This window comes from Pollicipes pollicipes, unplaced genomic scaffold (assembly GCF_011947565.3).
Source record: "Pollicipes pollicipes isolate AB1234 unplaced genomic scaffold, Ppol_2.1 Scaffold_6052;HRSCAF=7182_pilon_pilon_pilon, whole genome shotgun sequence".
Lineage (NCBI taxonomy): Eukaryota > Metazoa > Arthropoda > Thecostraca > Pollicipedomorpha > Pollicipedidae > Pollicipes > Pollicipes pollicipes.
In genome coordinates, this window is record NW_023596805.1 from 22,488,624 (window position 1) to 22,504,052 (window position 15,429).

Sequence of the window (15,429 nt, forward strand, 5' to 3'; positions counted from 1 at the left end):
CGTTCTCCTATGCCAACACCATAGGTTGAACGTGACGTGAGGGCCTTCCGACTAGAAGGGACGCTGCTGCTGCTCCCCGTGCCCTCCCCATCCCTCACCTTCTCCCTCCCCCATTCTTCCCCTCCCCCCCTCTCCTCCGCTCACCCTGCCACCACAATCCCCTCACCCTCCCTCTAATTCGTTTCGTCACCCTGGGCAGCTCGTGTGTGCAGTGGCCGTCGGCGCTCGATGGGACGCTCCGTCGGTTTTGTGGCAGTGCCGTTCCGACACACGGTGGTGTGCCAGTCCGTCGACCATGACACGCGGGGTTGTGTCAGTCCGTCGACCCGCAGATGCACTACGGCCCAGAGAGTTGAGCCACAGCGGTTTTGACAGCCATGCGCGATAAGAGTTCCTCTTTCTTAAGCTGACATGGGGAGTTCAATTGCCTTTCTAAGATTTTCCAAAGCCAAACGAGATTTAGTTGTTAATGTCTATCAGTTTTCATGGATTAGGCGATGCGGGCTTGGCTAGCAAAATATTACCGCTAATTTCAAAGCTATTAACATGTCAGACAGTATCAGATACAACAGAGAGGCATCAACCCGTAAGGATACCGCTATGCTGGTGTCTCGAATCATTCTGCGCGCGACCGTTGCCTCCCTGGTGACATTTAAAATGCATTTACATTCATCATATATTCATCTGGTTGGAGTGTGTGGTACTGCGGTATCATACTTGCAGCAACGTTAAGCCGCCGCCAATCTTTTAAAGCCCTTTGAACCCGCGTGACAGGGTGGGCTGCAAAACAGTTCTTGAGGGAGGAGGGGGGGGGGGGGAGGGGTTAAAATGGCTGACAGGCGTTGTCCGTGTCAAAATGGCTGGTTCAATCCACATTACTGAAAAATCTGAGGGAGGGGAGGGGAGTGACCGCTGAGAAATCCCGGACTTCTGGCACTTTTTGTTTATGGAGGCACCATTTACCCCAACAACATGATGAGCCACGTATGTCGAATGCCTGCACTTGGACGCGGTTTGCTCGCATTGATCATCGACATGTCGTCGGGCATTCTGTTGACCTATGTCATATAGCCCACGGGCACTCAATGGAGGAAGTGTTGGGGGCGGCGAGTCACAGCTGCCAAGGCAATCGCCATTCATCCAGGGGTTACACAGCCCTTCCGCGAATCGATGCCAGAGACAATCCTCGCGGACCGCACCGCGGGCGGCCCTCCTGGGCTCTAGCGACGGCCGACATATTGGCGCCACTGTCGACACCACCCGCGGACCCGCCGCGCGCGCTGTGTCAGCGCGCGTGACATCACGATCCGGCCGTCCGCAGGGGTAGGCTGCGCCGCCCGGCACGGGTGCGCGCCGCCGCGCCGCCAGCCCAGCTTCAGACGGCCGGCGTCCCTCGGGTCGCCCCGCCAGGTCGATGCCTGGGGTCGATCTGCGAGTGGCGGCTCGGGGCGTGAGAGTGTCTGTGGACACGCAGCCGTGTCGACCCCATGACGATGTTGAAGTCAGGGACGGGGAGCGGAGAAACGGATGGCGGCTCGGGGCGTGAGAGTGTCTGTGGACACGCAGCCGTGTCGGCCCCATGACGGCGTTGGAGTCAGGGACGCGGACGCCGTCGTAACAGTCCACGACCGGCGGCGGCTGAAGTGGGCAGGCCATCTGCCACCGAGCGGGGAATGGGGGCGGCACCGTGGCACGACTGGGACCCGGAAGAGGCGCCGGATCGTAACCAGTCTGACGTGAGGACTATGTCAGTGCCAGATAACTGCAGCTGCAGATGTGTGGGGACGCTGAGCGACCGGCGGCCGGACAGAAGAAAGGCCAAAGGCAGAAGAAGAAGAAAACAGCACTGCATGCTCCCATGGGACTGGCTCAGCTGAACATCACCCAGCAGGACTGAGCGATGACAGATCCGACGGGGGGCGGGGCGGGGAGGGAGGGGCGAGGGGGCAACGTGGCTATCAGGCTTGTGCTAGATTCAGCTTCAGTGGAATCGATTGTGAATCTGAATAGGAGTGGATGGATCTGGACTTGGCTGATTCAAAGCAGCTGCTAAAAATTGGATTAAGTCTGAGTCTGCCTCCGACATAGGTGCTAAAATTCAGATTATTTGTCCGATCCAGCTTTTGCTGTTCATAAAAATGGTTAAATTAATAAGCAAGTCAACAACGGACAAGATTGCACGTGCACACACACAATACGCCACACACACACACACACACCACACAACCACACACACACACACCACACCACCCACCATATCTATATAATATATATATATATATATATATATATTATATATCTATATATATATATATATATGTTTAAACACGCATAGTTTTACTCGTTTTGGGTGTGGAGTGTTTTTAGAGCTGAATCGTACCGATTCCATTTTGCCGCAAACTTTGATAATCGTTTGAGAGTCCGATTACGGTGAGCGAAACCGATGTGAATGTTCCGATCAAGTTCAGGTCAACGAGAAATTCGTCCTGAATCAGAATTGCTTCCACCGGCATTATCACTAGTCTGGTGGTATGTCCCAGGCAGTGAAGAACCAGACTCATTTGCTCCTCAGGTTATTTGTTTGGTAATCGCTGCGGTGCTCAATGCGTCTCTCCTTATGTCTGGATGACGTTTCTAGTCTGCGTCAGACTGCAGTGGCAGCCGGGCGACATCATAAGCTTCTCTCGGTTTCTCTCCACGACGAGCTATCGAGAACACTTGCTCCACGCCACCGCGAGACCTCCTCCAATGCAAGTTATCTCCGCCGTGAGCCCGCGTGAGCTCGTAAGAATGAGCTATTCCGTTCGCCGAAGTGAGCTCATGACCTTCCCTGCCCGCAAGATCTCCTCCGCCGCGAGCTCTCCTGCACTGCGAGCTCTTCCCTCCACCAGAATTTCTCCTGCTACGCAAGCTGTTCTCCGTCGCAAGTTCTCCTCCACCGCGAGCCGCCTCCACGACGACCTCTGTCCCGGCGCGAGTTCTCCGCCGTGAACCCTCCTGCGCCCCGCGAGCTCTCCTCCGCCCCTCCTCCGACCCCGCGCTCTCCCGGCTGTGGGGCGCGCCGAGGCCGGCATCTGCTCATCCCCGCTATCGAGCGCCTGGGCGGCGGCGGCGGCTCTCCCGACGGGTGGCGCGCGCTCTCTCCTCGACGGGCGACGCGCGCAGCCGGCCGCCTCAGCACCTGCGCGCGACCGGTCGGCCACCCGCCCAGCACCGCACTTGGCCGGTTTCCGGAGCAAGGCTGACTTGCGGGTGGAGCTGGGGCCAGTCGGAGCAGAAGCCGCAGCAGCAGCGCGGTCTAGTGACCTCCCGCGCCGGAGGGGTCGGTCAGCGCGTCCGGAATCGACCGCGCCACGCGTCATCCGGCCATCCGACGAAGTCAGCCAGCCGTGAAAACCGACTGGCCGCTCGAGGGATTTCTCGCATTCCATAAATTTCAGGTCCACATTGTGTAAGCTGATCTGCGGTGACGATGATGACAACGCGTTCGAGATAACCCTGGCCACATGACACCCAGTTTACATTTCAAAGGGTGTGAGGTAACAACGAGACGTGCCAGCTGCCAGCGCAATCGATTTACTGCAGAGCGCAGGTTTTGCCCCCAGAGGGAGAAAGGGGCCGGTCGCTATGGTAACCAGCCGGCTTCGACACCGCCTCGACTTTTAAAGTGGAGATCTCGGCTCGACAATACTTCACAGGGCGCTAGTGAACGACGGTAACGGCGGCCGACTTCATCTACGGCATGTGGTTTTGCTGCTCGCCTCTCTGTCCCTTCACTGTCGCCCTGTTGTTTAGCGCTTACCTGCAGTGCTTCCTGTTTCGTTCACCCGTTGGCTCTCCCACGTCCACAGTTGTTAAGGTCACCCACAGACTGTCAAAATGCTCTTTTATAGGTAAGAGTCACAGGGGACATTCGATGAGTCTCAGCAAGAGGCACAAGAGTCATTCCATGAGTCTCTGGAAGACGCACCGGAGACATTCGATGGATCTCAGGAAGGGACACCGGAGACATTCGACGAGTCTCAGGAAGAGGCACCGGAAGTATTCGATGAGTCTCAGGTATTGTTGGCAAACTCTGTAGCCGAAGTCACTGGTCACGGACCGCGAGGGCTCACGCAGTTGAGGGATTCCTACGGAGACCTTCACAACCCCGCGCATAAACTTCCAAAACTTTCTGCAATTCCCCTGAAATTTCTTTTTGGGTAAGAAGAAGCTATTAGTGAGGAAACCTACACCGATGCGCTTTCTTCCTTCGTGATTTAGGGGAAATTGTGACTCACTGCCATGCGGCACCTGGTGCAGGGTCCCAGGGCTGGCGTATTGTTTGGGCCGAATTATATGGAAAGGTCAGCTGGCAACTGGCCAACAAGGGTCAACTCCGGGGCGACTGGGACGGCCGTGCCGCAGCATTCCGCGTCCCGCGAAGCCATCTGCAGTCAAGTTTGGCGACAGGGCAGAGGCAACATTATCGATGCACGAGCACAACAACGTGCGCGTTGGGTTCGCGCAATAAGTGCGGTGGGTTTACGCAACAAGTGCGGTGGGTTCACGCAACAAGTGCGGTGGGCTCACGCAACAAGCCTTGCATAGTGGTTCCTCTGAGCCAAAAGCCACCCGTGCAATCCAAAGAAAATGCATTTCTGAAAAGCAAAGCAATGAAAGTTCATGAAAAATCAACAAATAACCCGACCATTTGCTGCGTGTGTTAGCACTGGGCTGGGCGCTGCATCTCTCGCTGTATGGTTCATAGACCTGCAAAAGTAGTGTTGGGCTTCTCTTGCAGGTTTGAAGGGCACAGGCTGTACTGTCCTTCCCTTCCTTTCGATTACATGTGGTTGAAGGGCCGTGGCTACATCACGTCAAGGACGTGCTGTTTCGCATGGCTGTCAGGTGTCATTATCGTCTCATCGGAGATACGGAGGACCGGCGGCATCTGTACTTGGAGACGGGGCCGAACGCCTTCCGAAAGCCAGATACCTGGCGCTCACCGCCGGCCAAACGTCCAAGTTAAAAGCAGGTAGGAGCTCTGGAACCTCACAGCCTCTGGGATTCCTAGCAGTGGCATTTCACACTTAAAAATGAGATAGTCGCTTCTGTGCAGACGTCCATTTGCAAGCTGTAACCTCGCGCAAAGCACCTCTTCTGTCACTCATCTTCAGCCTGCTGGGGGCGGCTGACCACGTGACCCTATTATTTCCCGTCCTCCTTGTCAGCCAGTGCGGCCCGATGGCTAGCAGCGCTGACGTCAGCGTGACGTCACGGCGCACCAGCTGCCGCCGAATGGCACCATTTTCAGATCGAGCGGGCTCGATGGCAGCAGCCACTGACGTCAATGTGACGTCGCGGCGCGCCAGCTGTCATCGACGAGAGATAAAGAGTAAGGATTTACTGTCGTCGGCTCCGAATGACATCGATGGTGCGTGGCGTATCGGCAGCGTTCCGCCATCGCACGCGCTCCTGGGCCAGAGGAGGCACGATCTCGAGCAAGGCCTTAGGCCACGCTTGTTGTCTGGCACGCGCGAGGCCGGCGTCAGGCGATCTCCAAGGCCCGGCAGCTGAGCGTCAAATATGTTTGAGAATATATTTGAGAACGTATAGTATATCATATGTAAAAAATATTTGTGCTTAACACTGCGAAATTTTCTACAACACCTGGAGCTGCTCTGGGCAACACCATGGTTCCTTTTGCACGACTTTAGACAGGAATGCCAAGTGTTAATTCACAAGAGGACACGAAGCAGATCATGTGACAAAATCACCAGAGCTAAGTATATCTTGTGTAGACATTAATTATAAAAGTAACTATCTATTTACATTGGCCCACGCTGACCCGCTGCTATGACAGCATCGGTGAAAAATCCCTTGCCCTCATTGGTGCCAGAGCCTCTCATCGTGCAAGTCAAGCTCGTGATATTCCAACATACGGCACAAAAGGACGTTGCACGTGCAAAAAACATTTAAATCCCATTGCTCTCTTGGGATTTTCAGAAAGTTTGACTCCTAGGCACCAGCGAGCTGGTGTCATATGGGCAATGTAATCAGTACAGCTGAACTGGATTGAAATTCGGATCATCCGTCCCAGTAATATTTCGTCCTTGCCATCGGGGAGGACCTCAGCCAGGAAGGGGCAAGAATAGAATGCAATATTGACATTTGATGCAGGCAGGACAGTCTTTGAACTGCTAGTTTTCCGGCATTTTGAGCCCAGAATTCGTGTACTGACAGGTATTGACCTGCAGTGTTCCATGGCGTACTCGCTAAAAGAAGCATGCAAGGAAAATGGCTGCGTTCTTAATGTCGCCATGCTTGTGCAGATGATGCAACCGATCTTTGCTTGATAGCGTCATTTCACCAGCACATTGTGGTACATTGAAGGTTTATAAATGTCAGTATAAGAACTCTGAACTTACAGTGTACTACTTACTTGAGGACAACCACACTGATATGCCCGTACAAGTTCGGTGCAGGGAGGAGCGCAACGACTCTGAACCGTCCCTATCTGTGTCCCGGAGCGTCCCTGTCTGTGTCCCGGAGCGGCCCTGTCTACGTCCGGATCGTCAATGCCTGTGTGCCGGAGCGTCACCGTCTGTACCCCGGAGCGTCCCTGTTTGTGTCCCGGAGCGTCCCTATCTGTGTCCCGGAGCGTCCCTGTCTGTGTCCCGGAGCGGCCCTGTCTACGTCCGGATCGTCAATGTCTGTGTGCCGGAGCGTCCCTGTCTGTACCCCGGAGCGCCCCTGTCTGCGTCCCGAAGCGTCCCTGTCTGTACCCCGGAGCGTCCCCGTCTGTGTCCCGGAGCGCCCCTGTCTACATCCCGGATCGTCAATGTCTGTGTTCCGGAGCGTCCCTGTCTGTGTCCAGGAACATTCCTGTCTGTGTCCCGGAACACTCCTGTCTGTGTCTCCAAAGCGTCCCTGCCTGTTTCCCGGAGCGTCCCTGTTTGTGTCTCGAAACGTCCCTGTCCGTGTCTCGGAGCGTCCCTGTCCGTGTCTCGGAGCGTCCCTGTCTGTGTCTTGGAGCGTCCCTGTCTGTGTCTCGGAGCGTCCTTGTCTGTGTCCCAGAGCGTCTCTCTCTGTGTCCCGGAGCGTCCTTGTCTGTGTCCCGGAGCGTCCCGCTCTGCATCCCGGAGCGTCCCTGTCTGTGTCTCGGAGCGTCCCTCTCTGTGTCCCGGAGCGTCCTTGTCTGTGTCCCAGAGCGTCCCGCTCTGCATCCCGGAGCGTCCCTGTCTGTGTCTCGGAGCGTCCCTCTCTGTGTCCCGGAGCGTCCTTGTCTGTGTCCCGGAGCGTCCCGCTCTGCATCCCGGAGCGTACTTGCATATGTCCCGTATGCTTCGCGTCCCGCCACCTCAGATGCCTCCGCTCTGCCCCGACCGAAGCACGGTGTCATCTGTCCACACTTCTCGGCCGTGCGCGGACCGTTAGCCGGCCCTCCAAGGTCGCACGAGGTCACATGGACCCGGTGGCTCCTGCCCGGCCGACGCTAGAGAGCACCGCGGCGTTACGGCTCCGCCCGTGACAGGCCGGTCGCGGCTCCATCCGGGCCGTGTGTTTATCCTCGCGCCACCCATATGGCCACAATCCAGCGTATCACTGATAACTTCTGTCAGCTGCCTGCCGCGCGTGTTGTAAATTCAACTCCGATCGCGACGCGAGAGCTGGCGGACTCGAAAAAGTTTAATTTTCCTGTAAGTTTTGATGTTAATTGGGTGAGTCTGAATAGGAATAGCTGGTTCAACTATGCGGGCACTCGTAGCTTGCGGTCCACACATCCGTACAACGCAAATCGATACGGTCGGGAGTCGAAGTCTCGCTGCCACATAGCAAGGATGCGACTCTCGGTCACTACCAGCCGAGACGTAGCGGGGCTCCCATCCGGTGACCAAAGTACCCGGAAAGGATGCACGTCACGGCTGAGGAGTTCCGGGAGTGCCCGTCACGGCTGGCGAGTGACGGGAGTGCCCGTCACGGCTGGGAAGTTCCGAGAGTGCCCGTCACGGCTGGGGAGTTCCGGGAGTGCCCGTCACGGCCGGCGAGTGCCGGGAGTGCCCGTCACGGCTGGCAAGTGACGGGAGTGCCCGTCACGGCTGGGGAGTTCCGGGAGTGCCCGTCACGGCTGGCGAGTTCCGGGAGCGCCCGTCACGGCTGGAGAGTTCCGGGAGTGCACGTCACGGCTGGGGAGTTCCGAGAGTGCCCGTCACGGCTGGAGAGTACCGGGAGTGCCCACCACGGCTGGAGAGTACCGGGAGTGCCCATCACGGCTGGAGAGTGTCAGGAATGCCTGTTACGGCTGGAGGTTGCCGGGAGTGCCCATCACGGCTGGAGAGTGTCGGGAGTGCCTGTCACGACTATAGAATGCCGGGAGTGACCATCACGGCCGGAGTGTGCCTTTTTACGGGAGTGTCCCATCACGATATGGATTGCAGGATGAGAATGAGACTGCAGGGACGTCGGAGCAAGCACCTCCCAACAGAAAACAGCTTGAGTCATGACAAAGGCGACGGGCAGGAGCGGAGCTGCTGCCACATCTGTCACCCCACCTCCTCAACCCAGAGTGCCCACCGCTCGCTGACAGCTAGGGGTGCACACCGCTCGCTGGGAGCCAGGAGTGTCCACCGCTCGCTGGCAGCTAGGAGTGCCCACCGCTCGCCAGCAGCTAAGAATGCCCACCTCTCGCTGGCAGCTAGGAGCACCCAACGCTCGCTGACGGCTAGGAGTGCCCATCGCTCGCTGACAGCTAGGAGCGCCCACCGCTCGCTGACAGCTAGGAGACACGACTCGCTCCGTTCTCAATAAGTGAACAAGCCTCAGTCCGAGGGCCTGGCCCTCTGCCACGTTAATCACATCCTGCCGCGTCACGTGACGCCCTGTCAGCGGTATTTGTGACGGGTGAGACGCGCCCGCCTTCCGCAAAATATCACCGGCGACCCAGGCTCGTGGCGAATCTCAACGACCAGTCAATAGGTGACTGTCACTTCTCCTCCGTCGGACCGGTATGTTCGCCCTGACCTGACCTTCCAGGCAGTCAATAGCCAACTGTCGCCACCGGACCGCCAGGACCACGGAGAGCTCTAAAATGCACCGAGTCCGGCTCCTGCCCGGATCAGCGACAAGCTGGTCCTTACTGACAGAAGAATGTTTTTGGAAAGCAGAGCTTCTCTGGGATGATTGCAGACATTGTAAAAAGAGCGGAGGTGATCAGCCGTTCGGCAGTAATCAAATTTTACTCGTCTGAAAAAACTGAAGCACAATAACGTGACGAAAATGTTCGCCATTTTCGCTGGTTTCAGATGTTTAAAATATATGTATTGATAAGCGGTTGACCAGCTTTGGTTTTGTTGCAACAACCACATAGGAGGACGGCAGATCGTCGCTGATTCCGCCGTGGTTCTCGGCGGTACGAAGCCAGCTGATAACGAAGGTCTGGCTCGCTGCTGTTCTACATGACCACTGATCAGATCCCATGCCCATAATGCCAAACTGCGAACCCACGGGGCTTGGATCCACAACAAATGGTAACATGTAATATGCACAAGTTTATTTCATTGACGCATTCCTCTAAAGAGTAAAATTACAAGTTGGGATGCGAGGGTGTAATCTCTGCCTGTATCCACACCTGGCACGATTTGAAAACGGCAACAGTGCTTGCTCTGCTTCCGCATTGCAAACTTCATCAGGGTCATCAGGGAACATCAGGGAACAGGACTGACCGCGGACTGACCGACTGACCGAACATCTTCATCAAGAAACAGAACTGAATGCGGTGGGTTTTCCCTTCCCCGAGGTAGGTTCTCCCCCCCCCCCCACACACGCACAGAGGAGAGAGGGAGTAGAGGCACGGCGGGGAGATGTTATGGAATGAAAGAAGAAAAAAGAAAGAGCGCGAGAGAGAGAGGCGAGAAAGGAGAGAAGAGGAGAGAGTGGAAAGGGATATGGACAGGGGCCAGGAGATAGCGGCAAGGGAAAGATGTACAGAAAGCAAGACTGGGAAAGGTAGAGGTATAGGTGTGGGCGCGAAAGAGCGGGGAGAAGAGCAGCGACTTGTCCCGCTGTTTACCTGTCAGTGACGAGTCGGCCCTCTTGGACGGGCTCTCCGGGGGACTGATGCCCTTGCCGTCGGCCGAGTCCGTTTCCATGGCGACAGCCGTTCACTGCCGCGCTGGACCGGACGTTATTTCGGGCCGTTGGCAGTGGTCGGCCCTCCGCCCCTCTGCGCCGATCGCCTGCGGCAAAGTGAAAATAACCCGTGATGGCATGTCCACGCAAACGTCCCGTGACGGTCGAGTGTGACGGGCGGCAGGTGCCGGGGTGGGGGAGGGATAAACGCGGCGTCACATCGAGTCGATCACGCGATGGAAGCGGCCGTCGCAAACCGACGCGGCCGTCGGCACGGGTTTTATTTGAACTATTTTGATGTTGATTTGAGGGATGGTAGATGAAAGACAAGCAGTTTCCCACACTATCAGATAGCAGGGGAGACTTGCCATCGCCGCCCAATACGTCAGCTGTTTTCACGCGCTTTTCTTGCATGGCGAGTGATTTGGGGGTGCTGCCAGTCGGTACCTGGGGTGTCGTTTTTTCATCGTAAGACGACGTCCTACGACGCATACTTCCACACATGAGCTACACAGTCAGCTTCAAGCGAATGAACTGAACAGCCAAAGCTCCTCACGCAGCATTGCTCCGCGGCTCTACAATCGACTCGTGGAATGAGCGGTTATGCCCACGTCATTGGTTGGCGATACTCATGCCAGGGGCGAGAGCAGCGCAGTCGGCGCAGTCATTCGGACTCCTCTATAACGCGACGCCCAACTTGTTGTCGGGCAAGCGGTGGGCAAGCGTGCCGTCGCTGGCGGCGGCTTCAGCCGGGCTGTAAACGCATCTACAGTTCTGTGAGGTGGTGCACGATCAGTTACCACGTGGAGATGCCGGCGCTCCCCTGCACGAGGCTATCGACTGAATGTGCGGCATTGTTGACCACTGAGACTTGGCACGCAGTCTTCGACGCCACGTTGAGAGATTTTGCATCATCGAAAATATATATATATATATATATATATATATATATGTAAATATATATTTAAGATTGTATCTATCTTACGACTACGGACGTCACACACGGAGCGTGTGAATTCTCAGCAAGTGTCAAGAAGAACTGCATGGTGTGAGCTGAACAGAGGTAGGGGGAGCGTCCTACGTTTGGTTTTGTTTTTTTGGATTAGAGCCCTTTCGACCAGAAATGATGATTTCAGGGCTATGGGATGAAGGAAAATGGTTAAAGGTGGAGCAAACTCGCATGCGCCTGGGGGGCGAACCGCCGGGCTTTAACCCGCGCATGCGCGCTGAGTACCCGGTCGGGGTCTCCTTCCTACGGGGCTCTCGGCTCACTCGTGGCTTGCGATGAGGTGGTCGTCCGCCATCCAAACGTATTGTGATGCTTGAATACCATGAATATGTGTGTGCCTCGTGTTCTACTTTGCATTTACTACCTTTTATATTGATACCGGACAGCATAAGCCGGTTTAACGTAACGTAGTCTATCTCTCCCTTGCGTTGCGCCGGATAGCACAAGCCGGCTTAACGCAGCATTTTGCTTGGCCTTAAGCCAGAAATAAGTTTCCCCAGCCCCGGCTACGACTTAAGGTTGCCGGGGCAAAACAAAAAAAACACTCGTGGCTGACGCATGCAGCCCGTCCCGGACAAGTGGGGTGCCGCGAGGATGCAGGATGAAGCGAGATAGAGGATAAGAGGGACGGATATGGGGAGCGTCCTACGACAGGCAGGGGTCAAATATCATGCCAGGGTTCCGCACCGTGTGGTCGGGACAATGACCTTTCCCATAAAGCAGTTCTGACTAAGGCAGCGCCTGAAAGTTCTGGGGCCTGGTAAACGCCATTATTTAGGCATTCGCTTGCATCCATCTCAGGGTTGTCTTCGCAAAGCCACTCGTCTCGGGGAGACAGGCAGCGCTCCATGCGGCGAATCGGGGTACCAGCGCCATCTTTCTCGCCAAGCACCAAAAAACGGCGCATCGGCATCCTGAACGGCGTGGGACTCGGGCGCAGAGTGGCTCAAGTTGTTGACGAGCACAGCATGACTCAGGGCAGAGACCTGGAACCCACGAAGGCTGTTTTGCAGCGGCCGGGAGGAATACCTGTACCTAGAGCAGCAGTATGCGATTGAGGCGGTTTGGGTTTGTCTGGTGAAGTTTTTGAGTGGAACTGTTCTGCGCCAGCTTCATGTTGGTGCGATTGGGTCAACCGTTTGGCGCAGCTAATGACATCAGAGTGTTTGATTACGTCGATCAAAGAGGTGAGACTGATTGCTACCCTGGTCGTCCGAGAGAGCACGTAATCGGTCGCTCTGGTCGGTGCAGTAAACTCCAGGTTAGCTTAGGTTGGGGACAAGAGCACGCACCAATGCGGAGCACGCACCAGTGGAGCATACACCAGTGCGGAGCACGCACCAGTGGACCTCACACCAATGAGGAGCACGCACCAATGGAGCACGCACCAACACGGAGCACGCACTAATGGAGCACGCACCAATGGGGAGCACGCACAAGTGGAGCACACACCAATGCGGAGCACGCACCAGTGGAGCACACACCAGTGTGAAGCACGCACCAGCGAAGCTCATTCTAATGCGGAGCACGCACTGGCGAAGCTCACACTAATGAGGAGCGCGCACCAGCGGAGCTCACACTAATGAGGAGCACACACCAGTGGAGCACGCACCAATGCGGGGCACGCACCAGTGGACCAGGCACCAATGCGGAACACGCACCAGTGCGCGGCAGTCGCCATATGAAATCAACCGGCACAGCTCCCCGCTCTGCCACCTACCGGCTTCCTACCTGCTACCTGCTCCTCGCTCTGCTACCTACCTGCCACCTGCTCCCCGCCCTGCTACTTCTTGCGTTACCGCAGACTCACTTCAACAAAATGTTCGCTAGGCTGGCCGACGTAATTATGACCTTCATCGTAGATTATGGCCTGTTATGTAATTATTGTAGCAGCATCGCCCTAATTTCTTTCGTTTCATTCGTGTTGTTTGGGGACAGCAACTCTTCCTGGAAATGCATGGCAGTAAACGCTTTGATCAATTGGATAGTTAGTCGATAATTGGGCGATTATTTTGATTAATGTGGTTGATCATTCTTCACCTTATATATCGCCATTTTCATTCAACGGGGGATGCGTCCAGACCGACGTCTACTGGAAATCGTCTTCACATGGATGATAACTTTCTGAGACTTCGCAGCGAGTTCCACAGGTTGTCATCAAAGCCCCCCCCCCCCCCCCTCCCCAACGCGTTTCTCAATGCAACGCTCAACTGACTGATCCAGCTCTCCCGCGCTTGAGAACGGAGGCGAGTAGGCGGCGCCTCCTGTGCAGTGTCGCACCGCTCTACAACGCTTTACCTCCGAAACTCCGCACTTTGTCAGTGTGAGCTGCGCAAACCATAAGCTTGAAGTTGCTGCATATATATACATATATATATATATATATATATATATATATATATATATATATATATATACACACACACACACACACACACACACACACACACACACACACACACACACACACACACACACACACACAAACCGAAGTGTGTGTTTCCTTTGATGTGTTTCGGTGTGATTGCTGCGACGAGTGCCCTTTTCAACATGTTTCTATTCTTAAGATGTCGACAAGACACTCAGAATGAACATTTTACACTGGAGAGTGTTTTAAACGTACATAAATTTGTACATGTATACAGCTTTCCCCGAATGACCAATGTCTATGTCAAGTCTGGCCGGTGCAGGGCATTGCCACATTGCAGAAAACTCGGCTGCGGGCCTGGCGTCGGAACTAAGTAACGAGCGTACAGAATCCCCAGCACACACTCGGCTGCGGGCCTGCGTCGGATCTAAGTAAGGAGCGTGCAAGATCCCCAGCACACACTCGGCTGCGGGCCTGGCGTCGGATCTAAGCAGGGAGCGTACAGAATCGCCAGCATTCGCGCGCTTGGGCGTGATGAGGTAACCAAGCCCTCCAGCAGGGATCTGCGCGGACAGCCATAATTAGCTAGTAACAGAACACATCGCTGTGCTTCGTGAATAACTGAAAAGATGGAAGTAATTGGAGCGTTCTGCCGCTCCAAACGAAACGGAACATGAACCTAGTGTGCCAGGAAGCACTATTTCGTTATTTAATTCTGAACAGGACGTCGCAGCCGTTTGCACGGCTCTGCACTCTGTCTGCACGGCCGCTAGTCAGAGGCAACCACCGCCTGGGACCATCACGAGAATACCAACGACGTTCTGCCGGGAGTATGTCACTAAGCTGCAGTGGACGTGCCGGAATTTGAATTGGGCCAGGTCGGCTTCGCCGTTGTTTGATGCTCTGCTTCCGCCGTAATCCAATCAGCTTAGCATTGATCTGATCTGTCGGTACCAGTTCAAACTTGTCCAGACCAGGTCCGCAGTCCAGGACCAGGTCGCCAGTCCAGGACCAGGTCGCCAGTCCAGGACCAGGTTCCCAGCCCAGGACCAGGTCCTCCGTCCAGGAAGAAGTCCGCAGTCCAGACCAGGTCCCCAGTTCAGGACTAGATCCCCAGTCCGGAACCAGGCCCCCAGTTCAGGACTAGATCCCCAGTCCGGAACCAGGCCCCCAGTTCAGGACTAGATCCCCAGTCCAGGACCAGGTCCCCAGCCTAGGACCAGGTCCTCAGTCCAGGACCAGGTTCGCAGTCCAGGACCAGGTTTGCAGTCCAGACCAGGTCCCCAGTCCAGGACTAGATCCACAGTCTGGCACCAGATCCCTAGGCCAGGACCAGGTCCGCAGTCCAGACCAGGTCCCCAGTCCAGGACTAGATCCGCAGTCTGGCACCAGACCCCCAGTCCAGAACCAGGTCCGAACGTCCAGGACCAGGTCCTCTGTCCAGGACCAGGCCCGCAGTCCAGACCATGTCCCCAGTCCAGGACTAGATCAGCAGTCTAGCACCAGATCCCCAGGTCAGTACCAGGTCCGCAGTCCAGGACTAGGTTCGCAGCTCAGACCAGGTCCCCAATCCAGACCAGGTTCCCTGTTTAGACCAGGTCTGCAGTCCAGGGCCAGGTCCCCAGAGCAAACGGTGTCACCAGTCCAGACCAGGTCCCCAGTACGGGACCAGGTCCCCGGTCCAGACCAGGTCCCCGGTCCGTCAAATGAACACGCCGCACCAGAATGCTTGATCTATTCGCCCACGGCCAACTGCCGTGCTCAACTTCGCGCGACGGAAAACAAAGTTCATTGTCCAAAACGTTATCCACATACGGTGCTCAGTTCTAGCTCAGTCTTAGTGCGGCAAATATAGTCTCCATAGCCCAGTGCGGAACATTTGTTTCCAGACTTCTTCGGCGTTCGTCCAGCCCTAGCAGTCTTGCATGCCACCAGTGAGTGC

General features: G+C 55.8%; 1 protein-coding gene across 1 annotated transcript in view; it reads right to left on the minus strand.

Moving 5' to 3' along the window:
• LOC119104356 (sialin) overlaps nt 1-10,216 on the minus strand; it is a 94,872-nt gene extending 84,656 nt beyond the window's left edge. Inside the window, exon 1 of the mRNA XM_037228050.1 lies at nt 10,052-10,216. Within this exon, the coding sequence (XP_037083945.1) occupies nt 10,052-10,130 (79 nt within the window). The 5' untranslated portion in view covers nt 10,131-10,216. The remainder of the gene's footprint in view (nt 1-10,051) is intronic.
• Nucleotides 10,217-15,429: the final 5,213 nt, after the last annotated feature.